At 45.4% G+C, this 21,420-nt stretch overlaps 1 protein-coding gene across 5 annotated transcripts in view; it reads right to left on the bottom strand.

The window, feature by feature from the left end:
• Positions 1-2,759: 2,759 nt before the first annotated feature.
• The window catches only part of SH2D4B (SH2 domain containing 4B), an 84,325-nt gene continuing 65,664 nt past the window's right edge, over positions 2,760-21,420 (bottom strand). For 3 of the 5 annotated variants that reach the window (XM_088842469.1, XM_088842470.1, XM_055425972.2), the window contains exons 7-8: positions 6,413-6,633; positions 2,760-2,852 (exon numbers count right to left, since the gene is read on the bottom strand). In XM_088842469.1, the coding sequence (XP_088698595.1) occupies positions 2,760-2,852; positions 6,413-6,633 (314 nt within the window). Of the gene's footprint in view, positions 2,853-6,412; positions 6,634-10,818; positions 10,826-21,420 lie in introns of all 5 variants that reach the window. The other 2 variants (XM_088842468.1, XM_088842471.1) reach the window with 2 other exon arrangements.

Raw genomic sequence — 21,420 nt, 5'->3', positions numbered from 1 at the left:
CTGTTAAAGCAGTTGTCACCAGCAATACCTTCCATTTCACAGAGCTCTCATATTTATCATTTGACTGACCTGCCAAAGAGGCCTAGTGATGGCCGTATAGGAAATTCTCTTCTCAGTTACACTGAACTTTAGTGAGGTTAAATGACATGAACAGAGTCATATGGTTAGTTAAGTAGCAGCCAAAACTCTAATTCGATTCCTCAGAGTCTAATAGGAAGAAGGTAATTATAATAATAATAAATCAGGTTTTAAAGCACTTTGCAGTTCAGAAAGCCGATTCCCTCAATCACTTTCTTGCATCCATTCAGGGGCCCTGTGATGCAGGGAAATAGGAGGGAGGCCATGGAGTCAGGATGCAAATTTTATATTATAAAACACGTTTGTATGATGGATCCTTACCCTGGCTTCCCCAAAATGCTAAGCCTGTGGCACATGTTTATATGCTGCTGTTTCACATGGGAACAAAGTCCTGAGGGACTAGGAGAGAAGAAAAAAAAAGCAGAAGTGAGCCAGAGATGGAGGGAATGGTACTCATCCAGCTACTGCTTGTTTCATCATGACCAGTTGCTCGGTCTTAGTATGTCTTAATATGTCTTGCATAAGAAGAACTGCCTCATGGTACAATCCATCCGGAAGGGAGGAGAAAGGGAGAAGAACTGATCACCAGCCTCTGTCTCCCGTTGATCCAAGAGTCCCTGCATTGGGCATTAACTTTCCAGCTCTCCTAGGTTGCATGGTGTCTCAGTAACTCTGCAGTAACAGAAGAACGGCTATAGCACCACACGTGGCAAAGCACCATTGGCCAACGCTCACGTAAAGCTGATCAACATGGGGGGGAAGAGTAGAGCCCATCCAGAACTGGTTTCAGCAGTGGCGACTGGAGTAAAACAAGTAGCAAGTAGCCAAGGTGATCCGAGGAACAGGTGAGGTCAGTAGTGGAATAGAGCATGAGAGATATCTGATACAACTATCAAGTAAGGTAACCAGTCCACTGATGGCCAGAGTCCATTCATCCTTTTCCTCCCACCAAATACAATACTGCCAGCATTGTAATACTAGTCAGTTTCAGGGTGTGATTTGAACCCAAGTCTGCTTGATTCTGCAGCCTATAAAATTATCATTTGACATGATAACATGTCATATACAAATACATATAACCCATAAATGTGAAACATGAGCATGCAAAGACACCGATGCTGAAAGTTATTGAGGAGTTACTGGGAGAGTCTACTTGTTAATAAGAAGAATGTACTCAGTATAAACATAGTATAAATAGAACATATTCAGTATAAATAGGCATGCAAGCATGCATTCCCAGTCGCTTCAGTCGTGTCCAACTCTCTGTGACCCTATGGACTGTAGCCCGCAAGGCTCCTCTGTCATGGGATTCTCCAAGCAAGAATACTGGAGTGGTTGCCATTTCCTTCTCCAGGGGATCTTCCTGACCCAGGGATTGAACCCACGTCTCTTACGTCTCCTGCATTGGCAGGCATGTTCTTTACCACTAATGCCGCCTGGGAAGCCCAGTATAAATGGACAATAGAATCAAAATCAAAAGGACTGTGAGAATAGAGCTAGTTATTTGAGTAACCTGCATAAACAGGACCATAGAAAGCAAAGGCCATATCAGAGGTCTACAAACCATCCTTGGATTTTTAATTCTCCCTGGGGCTTAGGCACATCTGTAGAAATACATGAAACCACTGCCTCAATATTTCAAAACTGAGGCCAAGATATGATGCCAAGAAAAAGGAGAGATGGCAGAAGAAGAGGGAAACACAAAGGCAGGGCAATGTCATCTGTTCTGGAAGCTGGGACTCAGAAGCCTTAGGTAATTCCAATGATAATATCAATGAGAATGAATATCATTTAAAATACAGTACCTATGCCTTCCATATAAATCCTTTACAATATTTCTTCCCTAATCTCCATGACTTCATAAACAGAAACAAATAGAACTTACTAGAAATCATTGCTTACAAGTGTTGGAAAACTTTGAAAAGAAGTGCATTCATTCAACAAACATTTATTGAACATCTCAGTTCAGTTCAGTTCAGTCGCTCAGTCGTGTCCGACTCCCTGCGATCCCATGAATCACAGCACGCCAGGCCTCCTTGTCCATCACCAACTCCCGGAGTTCACTCAAACTCATGTTCATCGAGTCGGTGATGCCATCCAGCCATCTCATTCTCTGTCGTCCCCTTCTCCTCCCGCCCCCAACCTTTCCCAGCATCAGAGTCTTTTCCAGTGAGTCAACTCGACGCATGAGGTGGCCAAAGTATTGGAGTTTCAGCTTTAGCATTAGTCCTTCCAATGAACACCCAGGATTGATCTCCTTTAGAATGGACTGGTTGTATCTCCTTGCAGTCCAAGGGAATCTCAAGAGTCTTCTCCAGCACCACAGTTCAAAAGCATAAATTCAGAGTTCGGCACTAGAATTATTTGGATAATTAAAACACGACCGTGTACTCTAGGAGCTCAGTTTAGGGCAGCCCTGACAGAATGGCTTTATTTTCTGAGGTTGTATCTAAATTTTTCAGGAAAGAGCTGCATCAGCTATTAGCAATTTCTGTCCTGGGCACTGGGTCAGGAACCACCAACACATACACCATATATTTCATATTTGTTGAAATATACTAATCCACTTGTTCCTCTGGATGTCAATGGATCTTCCAGAAGGCCATAAAGATTTGAGCTGGGAAGTTCTTGAGTTCAAAAATAGGATGCCCGATGAAGTCCAATTGAGAAAGGGGAAAAAATCATTCAAACAACAGATGGTAGTCTGGTGGGTTGTCCCTCTGTCCACAGGGTTCCTGCAGCAACTCTCCCCCTGAAACAGTGATAATTTCCTCCTAAAAAGGAAAAAAAAAAAGGAAAATTCACTTATAATCAGAAAAAGGAAATAAATGTCCAGCAGAGAGAGACCGGTTCAAGATAGAAAGACTAAGAATATGTATCTCCCTCCTCCTCATTCAAATTTATAGAAATGACAGAAAAAGTGTTCTTAAAAAGAAAGAAATCTATAAAAGCATGGGAAAATAAGAAGAAAGGCCACCAACAAAGCAAGACCAAAATCAGTATGTGATGAGATTGTCAGAGGAGTGAATGTAGGGCAGCGGGAGAACAGGTTGTCAGTGGGAAGGTTGGGGGAACCCCAGGTGACAGCAGTCTGTGCCTCAGGCAGGTGAGGACATGCAGAGAGGAAGCCGAAGCAACCCAAACGTTCAGACAGTCCCACTCCCGAAGACGAGCTGCTGCTGCTGCTAAGTCGCTTCAGTCGTGTCCGACTCTGTGCGACTCCATAGACAGCAGTCCACCAGGCTCCCCCATCCCTGGGATTCTCCAGGCAAAAACACTGGAGTGGGTTGCCATTTCCTTCTCCAATGCATGCAAGTGAAAAGTGAAAGTGAAGTCGCTCAGTCATGTCCGGCTCTTCTCGACCCCATGGACTGCAGCCCACCAGGCTCCTCCGTCCATGGGATTTTCCAGGTAAGAGTACTGGAGTGGGGTGCCATTGCCTTCTCTGCCAAAGATGAGCAACTCACTGTCAACTCCAACCTTTGCCACATGAAGAGGCTGGATTTGAGAAACAGGAACTGTATCCACAGATAAACAAACAGGAATTTCAAAGATTCCCCTTAAAGCCCAAAACTTATAAACATTTAAGGAAAATCGTAACCATAAAAGAAAGATGCCAAACTCAAACAATCAAAATGACTCCCAAGAAAATATCAGGTTTATAAAACAGAGACGTTCAGAGATATGTATTAAATTCCTCAGTGTAATAAGAAGATAAATCACCCATGAAACAAGAGTGGACTATTATAAAATAAAAGAACCCATTAAAGAACCTGGAAATGAAAGGGACGCCCATTTAAGTTGAAAACTTTTTTTCAATAGACGACCTGGAGAGCAGAATGGACGTAACTAAAGAGCAATTTAGTTGCCGGGAGAACTGACACATCAACACATCAGTAAGAAAAAGACACCTAAGTAGAAAAACGGACAAAGGATATAAATAGATAATTCACAGAAGAAATCCAAGTGGCCATTAAACATGTGAAAAAATCCTCAGCATCAGTGGTAATAGAGAAATGCAGGCTCAACAACAGTGAGATACATTGTCTGCCCATCTGGTGGGAAAAAATTAAAATGACTGATAATCCCCAGTATTGGCAGCAGTGTGGGGGAACAGCCTCATATAGTTTTGGAAGAAGCATGAATTGGCGCTACATTTTAGGAGGGCAGTCTGGCAGATCTTTACAAAGTAAACTGTGCATAGTCTCATAGCCAGCAATTCCAGTTTGAGGGATCCATCCCAGAAAAAGATTTGCATGTGTTCCCAAAGTGACACATACAGCACTGTTTGTGCATGAAAACCTGGAAGCTACAAAAGTGACCAGCAAAAGGAGGGTAGAGAACGAAATTGTAAGATGCATCCACACCAAGGATGTGGTGCATGCCTGGACATGAAAAGATCCCACAGACACATGTCAGTAACAACCAGCTTGTCCTGATAAATACAAATGTAAGGTATAGTGTTTTAGTGCTTTACAGAGTGATATCTCATTGAAACCTTCCTGACCCTGAAGAGGTGAATACTATTATTAACCCTATCTTACCGAGGAGGAAGACTTCCCTGGTGGTTCAGTGGTAAAAATCCACCTGCCAATGAAGGAGACGCAAGTTCAATTCCTGGGTTGGGAAGATCCCCTGGAGGAGGGCGTGGCAACTCACTCCAGTATTCTTGCCTGGAGAATCCCCATGGACAGAGAAGCCCAGTGGGCTACAGTCCATGGGGTCGCTAAGAGTCAGATATGACTTAGCAACTAAACAACACTGAGAAAGAAACTAAGGTCCCAAATTTGAATAGTTGCCCAAAGTGACACACAGTAATGAAGCTGGGGTTTAAAACCTGGAGCTTCATTTCCGGGACTATGCTTTCAAAACATGCATTCAAGGATATATTGTGAAAGTGTTAGTCGTTCAGTCATGTCTGACTCTGTGACCCCATGGACTACAACCCCCCAGGTTCCTCGGTCCATGGAATTCTTCAGGCAAGAATACTGAAGTATACTGAAAGAATACTGCCTTTTCCTTCTCCAGGGGATCTTCCTGACCCAGAGACTGAACCCACAACTCTTGCATCTCCTGCATTGGCAGGCAGATTCTTTACAACTGCACTACCTGGGAAGCCAGAGTCATGGTGAAAGTTAAATACAACATGGATCATGGATGAGCGCAACAGGCATAGTGCTCAAAACAGAGAAGGTGCCAACATCCACACACCCCTCCTTCCTCTTTCCTGTGGTTGAAATGTAAGTAGAAATCTGCCTTGATTCTGGTTGACTGAGTTTTCCAGGCAGTTCTCTCCTCCCAGCATCTAGCTGTTTGTAATTGGATAGTTTTCTATGTGCTTTACTTGAAGTTAAGAGCTGCCCTAGAGACCTGGAGACATCCATGAAGAAAAAGTAATACGAATTCCAGAGTACCTTTTATAGCAAAAACCCAATGAGATAGCCCAGGAATTCTGTGAACATTTCTATACCTGCAAAGCTCAGGGAGATGGGGACCCCTGTGTTGTCACAGCTCTGTCTCCTAGAATCCTGGGCCCCACCTTTCTTGGTCACCGAGCTCCACTGCTGGCTTTCTCACAGGTAGTACTGAAGCCACATTAACACAAAAGTTGTTTCTTTTTATACACACTCTTTGGAAGGCAACATCTCTTCTAATGTGAGGTCCCCGGCAGGGGAACAAATAACAAATAGAGTTGTGGGAAACAAGAATGTGCACACTGCTTCACAATTATAGGGCATTGTGACTCCCCATGTAAGTCCCCATGTAAGACTCACAGGAGCCAAGCTAAGTATTATTTATAAGACATGTGTTTACCTAGCTAGTTAGGGGACTTCAGCTCAGTATGGATAAGGAAACTGCCTGAAGTCACACACAAACTAAGTGGTAAGGCTGTATTTGGAAGAAGAGGCACTAGAAAAGCTTCCCTAACTACAGAGTTGCCTGCTCAACTTCAGCTAACCCTACGAAGCTGCCAGAGGCTTGTCTAGAACATCCTCAAGAGGGACATCCTGGAACGAGCTGGGGGTGAGACGTGTGCTTGGACAGAAAGCAAGTCAACCAGCCAACCCCCTTCTCACTCAGGCACTCAAGGTGAGAACACGCCTGCCGACCAGGGTTGGAGATGCCCACATGAGCAGAGAGTTGCCCAGAGAAGAACAGCAATTCCAGAGCCTGGTCTAGACAATCTCTGGTCTCTTCCATCAGGATGGTCTAGACCCCTGTGACCCTAAAGACTTTCTGGGGCTGCCTGCTCACTCTCCATCCCCGTCTCTTAGAATGACCACAGCCTGGCATTTCCTGCCCTCCCTGCCATCAGCACCCCTAAGAGGAATACCTTGTGGAAATCAATGAGATCCGTGAGTGTTGCGTGGCGATTGGGGTCCACTCCCAGGAAGCTGTAAAAATCCCCAGAGGCATCCACAAGAAAATGCTTGAACCCCTTCTGCAGGCGGTAGGAGAGGGTATAACCCCAGATTTTCTCACTGACCCGGACCAGAAATGCACCCTCGGTCATATTCTCAAGGAGATCTTCGGCATCTTCTCGGCTGATAATTCCTGGTTTAAAAAAGAACAGAAAAGAAAAAAATGTCAGCAGATTCTGCAACCCCTTTCTCATCCAGCCATGCTTCCCAGCTCATCCCTGCCCCGCAGCCTCTGTCAAAGGTCTAGAGAAAAAGGGAGCCTCAGGAACTGTCCAGCACTTCCCTTATTCCAGTGAGGGGACCTCTTGGCCCGGAGCAACTAGCGGCGGTGAGCTTGGGGGCAGAGTTTCTACTAACACCCCAATTTAGCATTCTTTCCTCCAAATTAAGCCACACTAATTTGGATTAATTGGGTAAAATCAGGCAAGCAAAGAATTAGTAATGAGCCGGAATTTTAGCGTCTATTGATTACAAATACAAGTCAACAAACATTGCCCTGTGGAGATCCCTGAGAGTCCTGCTTTAATGAACAGACCAGAATGACTTATGATTACTACCTTGGTTATCTCTCTGGTACCTGTGAGTGAGTACCTGAAAACAACAGTTCCTCTTAGGAAGTAAAAAGATTTCCTCTATCTATGGACACAAGGCCAACAGTTTCTTAATAGGGGCACAGAATTAAGCACCACTTCAGTTCAAAGAACAAAACATTCTCTCTCAGGTTCTGCAGTTCTACCAATGTGGTTTCACCAGAGTATGACAGTCAGGTCTAGCCTTAGAGGTGTTTGTGCGTCAGTGTCAATCCCCTGAAAGGCTTTTCAGGAGCTGCCCTCCTCGGGGGAGTACCGGAGGGGCCGTGTGTATGGTGGGTCAGGCTTTGGAGGGCAGGGTGGTGGGAAAAGCAGAGGGAAACTTAGTCTACCTGTCCACCCGTGCACACACCTGCCTACGGGACCTTCAGCCAAGCCCTCAACTTCTCCAATGTCTTTTAACATTTAAATGACCATCTTAACCTATTTATTTCAAGGGCATGTTATGACTTTCAAGTGAGACCAAGAATTGAAAAATCATTTCATAAACAGAAGAGCTGTGGGAATGTGGGCTCCTGCTCTCATCTGTTATAAGGGGAAAGGAAAATTTGCAACACAATGTCCTCTTACACAACCATTTATTTACCATCTACATACATTCAGCAGGGTTCTGCCAGTCACACAGCAGAGGGCAGAAGGTGGCTGGGCTGCTCATCACACTGACCCTGAAGGCACTGCACACTGTCATTCACCACCCCCACCCCACCCCCACGGCACCCTCAGTGCCTCTGCCATGACTCAGTGCAGGGACACTCCCTTCCCCAATCTTTCCTACTTCGCAGGAGGTGTGGCAGGACTTCCTTGTGCCCAAAGCAGAGGACACAGAAGCCACCACGCTATCACAGGTCCCCTGTAAAGATAGCCAAGAACACAAATGGGGGCCACCTCTTTCCTCCTGGGGCCAAGGACTTACCAGGAGGCAGTCGAGCCAACAACACCCATCCCAATCAGGCGGGATAAGAAAACCATGAAGAGAGGGAGAGAAGTGGGTGGGAAGCACTCCCAACACAGGGCACCCAGAGGATGACACACACATCCATGCAGGAAGGTAGATGCCCCCAACGGCCTTGGTGGGTTCAGCTGGAGAAGCAGCGACAGCCAAAAGAAGACGAACCAAAAGGGCATCCCAAGGATTTGTCAAAAGATTCACCAGTGTCCCTCAGCCACCTCCGTGCCCCAATACCACAGGACCTAGATCCCAAAGGTGACTGGGGTGGAGGGGTCAGTAAAGGGAGACGGAGACGGAGCCAAGGCCTATGAAGAAGAACCAGAAGACATCACCTCTGTCCCAACTCGAAGTACCTCAAGCTGAAGCCCAGTGTCGACTGGCAGTGGAGAGGAGAGTTAAAATGGGTGGATACACTTGATGTGACTTGATTTTTTAATAAGCAAAAGTGACCAGTAACACCAAAATGACAATGCCACGTCTAAGTTCAGTTCAGTTCAGTTGCTCAGTCGTCTCCGACTCTTTGCGACCCCATGAACCGCAGCATGCCTGGCCTCCCTGTCTATCACCAACTCCCGGAGTTCACCCAAACCCATATCCATCACCCATGTCGGTGATGCCATCCAACCATCTCATCCTCTGTCATCCCCTTCTCCTCCTCTCTGCCATCTAAAACCCTGGAAGATCTTTCCACTGACCTCCATCTGGCAAAGCCTGACTCAAGAACAGTGGACACCAGGCTCCGAATGCCTGCTTTCTCCCGGCTGATCTGGAACCCTCACTGAACGATTTCTCTTCTCTCCCAGGAATCACAGGCTGCCGGTTGCCTATACTCTACCGTTGTGTGGGTTAGAAAACATCCTTCAAGGTGGTTGAACTGGAAAAAGGTGCCTCAGATCAGTCCTGGGTGTTCATTGGAAGGACTGATGCTAGAGTTGAAACTCCAATACTTTGGCCACCTCATGCGAAGAGTTGACTCACTGGAAAAGACTGATGCTGAGGGGGGATTGGGGGCGGGAGGAGACGGGGACAACAGAGAATGAGATGGCTGGATGGCATCACCGACTCGATGGACATGAGTTTGAGTGAACTCCTGGAGTTGGTGATGGACAGGGAGGCCTGGCGTGATTCATGGGGTCGCAGAGAGTCGGACACGACTGAGCAACTGAACTGACTGACTGACTGACTGAGCCAAAAGGACTAAGCTTACATTTCTGCCCTTCAATTCGTTCTCCCCTAAACCAGCCCCCACTGAAAGTGAAAGTGAAAATTTCTCAGTCATGTCTGACTCTTTGCGACCCCATGGACGATACAGTCCATGGAATTCTCCAGGCCACAATACTGGAGTGGATAGCCTTTCCCTTCTCCAGGGGATCCTCCCAATACAGGGATTGAACCCATGTCTCCTACATTGCAGGCAGATTCTTTACCAGCTGAGCCACAAGGGAAGCCCAAACTAGCCCCATTGACTTCTCTGTATTCATTGCACATTCTGCCTGACCCGTCAGGAAATCATTTTATCCCAGGAAGTGTTGGGACAGCTCACCTTTGGGCTTTCATGACCTTCTGCCCAGACTCTACAATATATTAGTGAACCAGCTGGAAACAGCTCAAGGATGGAGACTGGCAGCCATGAGTTCTGCTCAGCTCTCTTTCCAGAGAGACCCTGCTTCAAGGAGCAGCATCTGCAGCTGTTGTCCCTTCAGGATCCACCATGCCCAGGAGGTACCACATGCCTGATTCAGGGCAAAGGGTATTATAACTGAGTCCAGGGGTACCAGAGCCACCATGCCTATCCTATGTTGATGCTGTTCAGTCGGTAAGTCATGTCCGACTTTTGCAACTCCATGGATTGCAGCACGCCAGGCTTCCCTGTCCTTCACCATCTCCCAGAGTTTTCTCAAACTCATGTCCATTGAGTCAGTGATGCCATCCAACCATCTCATCCTCTGTCGTCGTCCCCTTCTCCTCCTGATGACCCTACATGGGGGATGACAGTCTCCTATGTGGGACTCCTCTACTGAGCAGTGTTTTCTCGGGGGCTTCCCCTCAGCCTGATCAAGGTGTAACTCTGAGCTGCACTCCCATGTCAGGCTCTTCCTCTCAATCATCCATCCTTCCTTCCCTCTGCCCGTTCACAGGTGTCAAACCTGCACCATGTTCTTAAGACTCTCCCCACCTGTCCCATTCCCTCTTCCCTTCATCCTTCAAAAGCATTTCCTCCAATAAAGTTCTTGGACTTCTGCTTTTGGATGACCTGAACAGACAAAGCAACCTTATCTTCATATTCCAAGTGCCAGAGATGCTGGGGGGAGGGGTCTTGTTTACTTTAGAGCAGTGAATATGCACATGAACTGAAATCTCAGCTCAGGGACTTGATCAATAGGCGGCCTCGGGCAGGTCACTTAAGCCCCTCTGAAAACCAGTTCAGTGTCCTCGTCTATTAAGTGGTGATTATAGCACCTATGTCTTAAGATTGTTTGAGACTTCATCACAGTAATGTATGAATGTGCTTATCACACGTGTGAATGTGCCTGAGAAGTAATGACTACCCAATTCCATGTAACTAACCGGTACCCGATACACTGAGTACATGACATATGTGCTACTGTTGGATGTTACCTCATGCTGATAACAGCAATGACCATAGTACTACTGGGCTGTGCTACTCACACCCCACACACCCAGTCCTCTCAGAGAGGCTGCTGAGGCTGACTTTCTCTGAAGGGGACCACTTGGGTCCCTGGGCCCCAGCCTGGGCTATTCTATATGGGGGACTCACCAGGTAGCTCAAGTAATAAGCATCAGTGAACTCTTTAATACCTCTTCGATGCCTTCCTAGGACTCAAAATCATAATCTGTCCCAAGGCCAAAGGTAATATAGCCTCATAGTTCAGGATGGCAAAGACAGTTTTACAGAAAACCAACCCTCAAAAGAATTAGTTGGTGGCTCGGGGATGTGAAGCCTTTGACTGTGTCGATCACAATAAACTGTGGAAAATTCTGAAGGAGATGGGAATACCAGACCACCTGACCTGCCTCTTGAGAAACCTGTATGCAGGTCAGGAAGCAACAGTCAGAACTGTACATGGAACAACAGACTGGTTCCAAATAGGAAAAGGAGTACGTCAAGGTTGTATATTGTCACCCTGCTTATTTAACTTATATGCAGAGTACATCATGAGGAACGCTGGGCTGGAAGAAGCACCAGCTGGAATCAAGATTGCCGGGAGAAATATCAGTAACCTCAGATATGCAGATGACACCACCCTTATGGCAGAGAGTGAAGAGGAGCTCAAAAGCCTTTTGATGAAAGTGAAAGAGGAGAGTGAAAAGGTTGGCTTGAAGCTCAACATTCAGAAAACGAAGATCATGGCATCTGGTCCCACCACTTCATGGGAAATAGATGGGGAAACAGTGGAAACAGTGTCAGACTTTATTTTCTTGGGCTCCAAAATCACTGCAGATGCTGATTTCAGCCATGAAATTAAAAGACACTTACTCCTTGGAAGGAAAGTTATGACCAACCTAGATAATATATTAAAAAGCAGAGACATTACTTTGCAAGCAAAGGTCCGTCTAGTCAAGGCTCTGGTTTTTCCCGTGGTCATGTATGGATGTTGAGAGTTGGACTGTGAAGAAAGCTGATCGCCGAAGAATTGATGCTTTTGAACTGTGGTGCTGGAGAAGACTCTTGAGAGTCCCTTGTACTGCAGGGAGATCCAACTGGTCCATTTTAAAGGAGATCAATCCTTGGTGTTCATTGGAAGGACTGATGCTAAAGCTGAAACTCCAATACTTTGGCCACCTCATGCGATGGGTTGACTCACTGGAAAAGACTTTGATGCTGGGAAAGGTTGGGGGCAGGAGGAGAAGGGGACGACAGAGAATGAGATGGTGGGATGGCATCAGCGACTCTATGGACATGAGTTTGAGTGAACTCCGGGAGTTGGTAATGGACAGGCAGGCCTGGTGTGCTGTGATTCATGGGGTCGCAGAGAGTCAGACATGACTGAGCAACTGAACTGAACTGAACTGGGGGATGTGAAGGTTGCTTAGGGGAAGAAGCAGTTACTTTCCTGCTCCATTACTCTGCTCTCCATCTCTCTCTCCCAGATCACCCTTAAGCTAACTGTACTGGGAATCAGCATTAATCATATCACATCCCATCCCATCTCCTTTGATACACTTTATAACCTGAGGAAATGGAGGGGCATACCTCCCCACTTCTGGCTAGGGAGTGAGCTCACCATCAGGACCACAGAAACTTTCTAACTCTGAGAATAACCAAGATCTTCTGCTGAGGGATACAGCCTTACCAGATAATGCTCCAGGGTTGTTGACAATTATTGGAGAATCAGTTCAGTTCAGTTGCTCAGTCGTGTCTGACTCTTTGTGACCCCATGAACCACAGCACACCAGGCCTCCTTGTCCATCACCAACTCCCGGAATCCACCCAAACCCATGTCCTTCGAGTCGATGAGGCCATCCAACCATCTCATCCTGTCATCCCTTTCTTTTCCTGCCTTCAATCTTTCCCAGCATCAAAGTCTTTTCCAATGAGTCAACTCTTCACATGAGGTGGCCAAAGTATTGCAGTTTCAGCCTCAACATCAGTCCTTCCAATGAACACCCAGGACTGATCTCCTTTAGGATGGACTGGTTGGATTTCCTTGCAGTCCAAGGGACTCTCAAGAGTCTTCTCCAACACCACAGTTCAAAAGCATCAATTCTTTGGCACTCAGCTTTCTTCACAGTCCAACTCTCACATCCATACATGACCATTGGAAAAACCATAGCCTTGACTAGACGGACCTTTGTTGGCAAAGTAATGTCTCTGCTTTTTAATATGCTGTCTAGATTGGTCATAACTTTCCTTCCAAAGAGTAAGTGTCTTTTAATTTCATGGCTGCAATCAACATCTGCAGTGATTTTGGAGCCCCCAAAAATAAAGTCAGCCACTGTTTCCACTGTTTCCCCATCTATTCGGCATAAAGTAATGGGATTGGATGCCATGATCTTAGTTTTCTGAATGTTGAGCTTTAAGCCAACTTTTTCACTCTCCTCTTTCACTTTCATCAAGAGGCTCTTTACTTCTTCTTCACTTTCTGCCATAAGGGTAGTGTCATCTGCATATCTGAGGTTGGAGAATACAGCTACGGATTCTATCTGAGCCAGTTTTCACCCTCAGACAACAGGAAATGTAGTTTTTCCTGTAATTTCCCAAAACACTTACTTTTCCTTTCTTCCCTTTTCTTTCCTCTAATAAACATTTATCAACCACTTTCTAGGAGCCAGGCCCCATGCTGGGCATCTGAGAGTCACCACTGAATGAGAAACAATTCCTGCCTTTCAGAATCTTTGATTCTGGACTGAAATCAAGATGAGCAGAATTTTTTATGGGGTGTGGCGGGGGGATGTGGCATGAGAGGAGCTCAGTGTAATTGGTAGTGATAAAGACCACAGAATATGGGCTCAGAGAGGTAACCCACCCAGCTCTGAGCCCAGGGATGGAAGTGCCAGTTAGACTGAGAACAGAAAGGTTATGACAGAGGGGCAAGGACAAGGGGGCAGTTTGCAAAAGGAATGAGCGCATGATTCTTTGTGGCTGGAGGGAGAGCTGAAGTAGGAGCTGGGCAGTGGAAAGACGTGTAGAGGTTGGAAGGGGTCAGGCCCCAAAGCACTCTTGACACCATTAAAAGGATTATGGACTTCATTCTGAGGGCAGTGGGGAGCTACTGATCTTCCATAAACAGAGGAAGGACACGAGAATGTTCAAGAGTGGAAAATCGGTTGAAGGGTACGGATTAGAGACATACAAGCCAGGGGTTTCAACTCAGTGAGGGCTTTCTCATGTAAGGGTTGCTTCACAGCTACATTTCCACAGTTGCAACCTTGGTATCCAGCTCCCCAGCCACTAGTCAGCCAGGAACAATTTCCATTGTGAGGCAGAGGGCCAAGGGTCATATGATAAGCCTGATATTGAAGCCAGCACTGGGCAGTACCTTGGGGACTCAGTGGCCCTCACCGCATTTAGTCTCCTAACAACCCTACCATCGTCAGTTCATAGCTGAGGACACTGAAGTTCAGCAAGACAAGTGACTTACCCAAGGTCACAGAGCTATTAAGTGGTAGAGTCAGAATTTGAACTTAGGGCCTCGGACTCCACGTCCAGTGCTCTTTGCTCTACACCATGTTATCTCATGCAGAGACAGTAAGTACTGTGAAACACACAAGAAGGAGGAGGTTATGAGACCTCTGGAAGTCAGGGCAAGGTTTACAGAGGCAGTGAAGAGTGTGGGAAGTGCGCCTTGAAGACTGGGTAGAAGCGAGCAGAGGGGAGTGGCGATGAGGTGAAAGAGGAGAAGGAGAGGTAAGTGAGAGAAACCTCACAGTGAAGACCAGGAATGGCACATCCGTGGGACATCTATACAGTGTGACATAAACTTAATCTACCTCTCAGGAGGTTAAGAGACATGGAGAATGGGATGAAAGGTCTAATACATGAATAACCTGAACACCCCTAAACAGAGAGGAGATTGAAGAGGTGGGAATATCTCAAGAGCGAATGTTGATTGCTCTAAAGCCAGAGCGCCACAACTACTGAAGCCAAGAGCCCTAGAGAAGCCCGAGCCCCACACCTGGAAAACATCCCCACAGGCTACAAGAGAAAGCCCACGCGAAGAAATGAAGCCCCAGCACAGACAGAAATAAATAAATAAACTTTTAAAAAGAAGTCAAAATTATAAAAAAAAAAGAATGAACGCTGAGAATTAATCAGCACATAATAGTGAAATGGCACAAAACTACTCAGTGTCTGAGTTTGTCAACCAGAGAGAAAAGGCAGATTACCTACAAAGAAAAAACAAATTGGTGGCTGACTTTTCAGTTGCAATAACAGAAGCCAGAGGACAACGGGTTAGTAGTATTTTCAGTGTGCTGAGAAAAAAAATAATGGTGTTTAATGAAACTCTTTCAAGGTGAAAGGAAGTGTAAAGATATCTACAAAAAAATTTGAGAGTCTGACTACTAAGAAAATGTTAGAGAATATATCTCATTTAGAAGAAATATAATCCTAGATAGAGAATCTGAGATGCTAGAAGAAATGATGAGCATGGCTACTTTAAGTCAATTTTTAAAATATATTGACTTACAAAGTAACAATAATCATGGGTTTAAAAATATGAGGGTTTAAAAAAGATAGAATTAAATTACTGGATAATGTCATTTGAGAGTAGGATGATTAGAATTTGTTTAGGAAGAGGTTAAAGATATATATTAACAAAGCATGCATGTGAAATCATCTGAATTAACCACTAAAAGACAGGCATTGAGAGTGGTATAACCTCCAAACAACAAAGTGGGAAGACACAATGAGGAAAAAAAAATTATTTTTCAATGAAGTATAAAACAATCTAATAACTGAAAAATAAATACAGTGTAGTTCCATTTATATTAAACCGAAAAACTCACAAAGCTAAACACTCATGTTTGGAGATCAATATATAAACAATATATGAAGCAAAGAAATGATGGACAAAATACTCAGAATAGGGATCATATCTGAGGAAAGGAAAAGGGATACATGGGTGAGAAGAAGGCTATGCAGGGGCCTCCAATGACTTTATGCCTTGCTTTTCACCAGGGTCAGTGGCACAAAGAAGCAGAGCTGTAATCTGGAAGCTGAGGCAGAAGCCCAGCATACAGGTGGAGGCCCTCGATGGGAACTAAGGCGAACAGGGTGTCGGACCTGACCTGACCCACAAGTCCCACAGGTACCCAAGGCTTCTCTGGGGGTCAGAGGCAATCTGACTTACTGCAACGCCCCCTGTGTAGCCTCTGCCCAGAAAAGACAGGGCCGAGGTCAGGGGACAGAGGCCCTTCAGGACAGCAGCCCTGCTTCCCATGGTTGCAGCAGGTGAGGGTGAGAAGGTGGGGAAGGCAGCAGGGAACATGTACATCCCCACAGCAAAGGAGTCCAGGATGACTCTCAGGCTCCTGGCACCTACACATCAACAGCACGGGTGGGAGTTTGCAGCCAATGCTCCCGTGAGGTGGGGCAGCTGCTGCTCCCCACTCAGGTCTATTACTGTACCTCGGGCCCAAATCCCCGAGCATTCTTCCTGACGCCTCCCCTAATCATCTCCCTGGATTCCTCTCAAACACCACCAAAACTCAGTGCTCACTATCAAAATATTTGCTCCATCTGTACTAACTGAGAGCAGCCCCGGGAAAGGAGAGGCACTTTAAGCACACTTGCAAAAGACACTCTGCTCTCACGGACCCATAAATCCACACATTAGCAAATCCTAAAGCGGACCCAGGATTCAGTTCCCATCCCCTCCACCACTTCCATACTGGTCCCTGAAATCATTAGCTCAAATCGAACCTGAGTAACCAAATGAGCTCCTTTTATTTCTCTGTTAGGGCTTCTCCCCAAAAAGGAAGAAAGGCAGGCAGGCCAGACAAGACATTTTACTTTTTATGGGTCTCAATTTATCTGACATGCATATTTCTTAAAGCTTTCACCAAAGCTATGCCTCACTGGCCAGCCAACAACACCTCCATTACCACTCAGCTATTTCTCATTCACTTCTGTGACTTTCCTTTCTTATTGCCACACTTTCCAGACGATAACATTAAGGGGATTGGAATTATTAAGCTCTTCCTTCTCAACAGTTTCTCAGAGCATCCTGAAGCCACAGAGATTGTGATGAATGAGTTCCAATGCCTTCATTTTTTATAACTCCAAATGAAATTTAGCCACAGCTAAGTGCTGAGACAAGGGTTTCACTGGACAAGCTTCTTGATTGCAGATATATTATGCACAAGGGGCACCATTCCATGCCATGACTGCCTGCCTGTTCCAAGCTGACATGCCATGTTCAAATTACGGATGCTGCTATTCATGACAGGGTTGCAACCACCCAGCAAAATGACTTCTGAAACTGGCTACACAAGGATCTTGCATAGCACTAACCTCAACTGGAAGTAAAAATTCATTATTTGATTCATGCCAGTCTCATTGACTGGATTGTGAGTCTCACTGGGACAGTTACTTTCCTCAATATGGTGGCCCTCCATTGGTCTTGCCCACTCAGGACCATCTGTGCTTCTTCTGGCAAGGGAATGGTGAGCTGCTTTTGGGGAGCCACACCTTCCCACTCAGTCTATCCAGTTGCAATGGGATGGACTCGTCCCTACTCCGGGAGTGGTCATGTGACTCAAACCTAGCCAATCAGAGAGCTCAACCATTTGGCCATGATGACTGGCTCAGAAGTGGGCATGTGACCACACCAGAGTCAACAAGGCAGAATATTGGGACTAATACTACAAATTATTTGAGAGAAAAACATGTCCCCTCTTCAGCTAGATTTGAAACTAGGAAAACAAGTGCAGGCACGCTACCTCAGGCTGATGCTTTGAGAATAAAAACAACATGGAAAGCAACAGAGCTGAGAGATGGAGAGAGGCCAGCCGCTGAAAACAAGCTCCCTGAATCAAGCAAAGCCTGAAACTGGACTAATCTCTTTTGACTATATCGGTTTGATAGCTTTCTATCAATTGCAAGTGAATATAAGTGCCACAAGGGGAAGGAAATTATCAGTTTTGCTCACCACCATATGCCCTGTGCTTAGCACAGTGTCTCACATAAAACAGAAGCTTAACGTTAATAATGAACAAATGATTTAAATACCTTACACAGGAGCCTGCTCCCTAGTGCCCCAGCCAAGACAATTCAACAACCTCAAACTCTAACAAGTACTGTTATTACCTCTTCCAGAGAATTGTGCAGGCTTCCCTGGTAGCTCAGCTGGTAAAGAATCCTCCCGTAACGCAGGAGACCTGGGTTCAATCCCTGGGTTGGGAAGATCCCCTGGAGGAGGGCGTGGCAACCCACTCCAGTGTTCTTGCCTGCAGAATCCCCATGGACAGAGGAGCCTGGCAGGCTACAGTCCATGGGGTCGCAAACAGTCAGACATGACTTAGCGACTAAGTGCAGCACAGCACAGACTTGTGCAAGGATAAATGAAATACTGGATGCTTGATGTTTACCAGACACAAAGCACAAAAGAAATTTTCACTAAATTACCAGTTAAAACATAAAAGCCGCTGTGACCCCACACATGAGGCAAACCAACCAAACCCCATGAATATAGACCAGTGTAAACCTGAGGAATGGTACCAGATCAGGCAACACCTGCCCAAGGATGCCACTGATCCAAGTGGTACCTCTGAGCACCTCCAGATAGACACGGCCCCAAGCAGGGGACAGGACCCGGAAGCAGATCAGGGACCCAGATCTTGGCCTCTCGCATACCCTCAGTTGCACATCCTCATGCAAAATCTAGATGACCACATGGCAGTCCTGCCCCTGACCATCTCCCCACAAGTGCAGAGAAGACTCTGACACTCAGATGCCCTTTTGGAGAGAAGCAGGGAGTGGGGTAAGACAACCGCAATCCTAAAGCCTATTCTCCCCAAAAGGACCAAGTTATTTAAAGACGACCGCATTGAAAAGAATGACACTAAATGGAATGGATGAAAAAAATGGATTTATTTTTTCCCTACTACCTAGAGGGGTAAAAGAGGTTGGTGATAACTTCATGAGATCAGAGAAATTATAGAAAAGTGCACTGCATTTTCATTGTACGTTTAAATAAGCTTGAAATGTGGCTGTACAAACTTCGGTAGCACTGTGAGCTCTGCATGGGGAGCAGACAGTCTATTCGTGATGACTGCAGGAAGAAACACACTTTAATTGCAAGCCACGCTAGCCACACTGATCTGCTGCAGAAAGTGTTTCTAGGACGCTGCAACCTAAAGCAGGTGACACCCTCCTGCATTATGCACTCCTGGGGCTGATGAGGAGGAGTGTGATCTCAACACATAAAAGCATCATATCTATTTTAAATGGAAGCTGTAGGCAAATGGGGCTTCCCTGATGGTTCAGTAGTAAAGAATTTGTCTGCCAATGCAGGAGACACAGGAGACTTGGGTTTGATCCCTGGGTTGGGAAGATCCCTTGGAGAAGGGAATGGCAACCCATTCCAGTATTCTTGCCTGGAGAATCCCATGGACAGAGGAACCTGGCAGGCTGTAGTCCATAGTGTCGCAAAACTTCAGAGCAACTGAGCATGCACACACTCAGGCAGATGGCTCTGACATGTGACTCTATAAAGAACTTAATTACTAAACAAGGTAATTTGAGTATGACAGACTTTTAATACTTAAGCATAAGTATTATAAAAGTCATTTCCAGAAAGCTTCTCAACTACTGTAGCAACCAGACTTCATTCTCTAGCAAATGTCAAAGCCGCCAGATTTGTTTCTAGATAAGCAGAGAGAGAAGAGCTCATGGTGGGAAGGTAGGGGAGAAAAGTCATGTGATCTGATCTAATCCCATCAGACTGGACAAGCCATGCCTTCACTGTCTTGACTGAAGTCTGGCCTCTGTTTACACATTTCAGCAGTAGGTGTGTTCATGGCTCCTGGACGTAGTTTATTCCATCTCAGGACAACTAACTGCTAAAAAAAATGGTCAGACTGAATCAAAGTTAGCACCCTGTGATTTTCATAAGTGTTCCATTTCTTGAGGCCCCTGACCTGGAAGACATCAGTGATTGGAAGACAGCAGCTATGCCTCCCACCCCAAGGCTTCCATCTCATGCCTGTCATCATAAAAATGTAAGGCCATGAAAAGGTTCTGGCATGAGCTGGAGCCCTTCATCCCAGGGCTGGGACAAGCTTGGGGCTGGGCATCCATGGGAAACTAGACTACAGGTTCTGGAGCAAGAAAGCTAAAAGCAGTTTCCTGGGTCTAACCGGTGATAGAAACTTCCCAGTGTCAGCAAATTAGGAAGAATCTCTTCCAACCACCAGACATATGAGACCATCAGAAGTATATGAAATCAATAACAACAGAAATCACAGTATATTGTTACTCTGTGCTTTTATTAAATCCCCATAGAAAATTTTAAAAAATCAGTTCTATCGAATCCAAGCTATCTAGATCCTCAACGTCTGTCCCTTTCCACACACTTTAGTTACCCACACCTGTGCATCACAAAACAATCTCAGCAAAACATCAAAAATGAAAAAGTGTTAGGTAGACAAGACACAAAGAGCCTGAAATCAGAAACATGGAACTAGTAGAAAGGAAAGAGTTAAAATCTTGAGAACACCATTACAATAGATGCTTTCCTAAAGCAAAAAATAATTCCACTCTCCTTTGTGATCTTTTTTTGAGACCCTATAGCCAGTGCACAATATTTTTTTAAAAAAAGAAGGAAAAAGGTTCCTTTATTTCTTAGTTAGAACAGCTTAAGCAAGAACTTAGGAAGAAAGTAGGTCAACTGACCTACTTTTTTTCTGCTTTAGAAATGTTTGCATTTAGGATAAGAGTTGGTGGAAATTTTCCATTCCAAATTCTGCTCCAGAGAGGAAAATCAGCCATCTGACTTGACATGATGGATGGTAACATGCTAACCATCCCTTCCAAATGACCCATGTGTTATCCCTCACAGCTTTTTTAAAAAATTTCAAGATGGGTATCATATTCATAATGAAAGAAAATTCAGACTTTTACTTTTTTGTGGGGAAGGCTAAATACATACCATCTTCCTTTTGTGAAGAGTTGTTTGATGTCATCTTTTTCTTTACTTCCAAATGACAGGAGTGGTGAACCCTAAGGGTATGAAGCCACCATTCACATGCTTCAAATCCTGATATGCATCTCCAAAGGCTACTGTGTTTATTTATTCCATATAACAAGTAGAAGCATTTATTGCAAGTTCTAAACACTTTATAAATATTATACACTTAATCTTCATAACACCACCGTTACTTTCATGACCACTGGTTTCTTCAGCTAGTTCTTGCTTCACATGGATTTGGTGCTCAGATCCCCACTACCAGCACTGCCCCCCACAACCCCGATTCTGGCTGCCACCTCTCAACAGGTTCCAAAATCTCACCATAGTTTCCTATCTTTCTATTGTTCTTGGGGGCTAAGGACAAAAGCCTCAGCTGGCTCACTCTCTCCTTCTCAGCCCCAGACACTCTAGCTTCCGAGGTTGATCCCAAAGACCATACAAGGCATTCCCTGATTTCCCATCAAGCTAGGTTAGGAACTAGAGGCAGCTCTGTTCTGGAAAGTCCAAGGAATGAGAAGGGGTGAGATTTAAAATAAAGAACTCAAGGGGACTTCCCTGGTGGTCCAGTGGTTAAGAATCTGCCTTCTAACGCAGAGAACTCAGGTTCAATCCCTGGTCAGGGAACTATTAATAAGATCCCACCTGCCTCAGAGCAAATAACCCCAAGTGCCTCAACAAAGACCCAGTGAGGCCAAAAACTAAATAAAATAAAAGGACTCGAGCTATGC

Source organism: Moschus berezovskii, chromosome 12, assembly GCF_049115385.1.
Source record: "Moschus berezovskii isolate FMDL1 chromosome 12, NW_MosBer_1.0, whole genome shotgun sequence".
Lineage (NCBI taxonomy): Eukaryota > Metazoa > Chordata > Mammalia > Artiodactyla > Moschidae > Moschus > Moschus berezovskii.
Note: the sequence above shows the minus strand (reverse complement) of the source record. Positions and strands in the feature narration are given on the sequence as shown.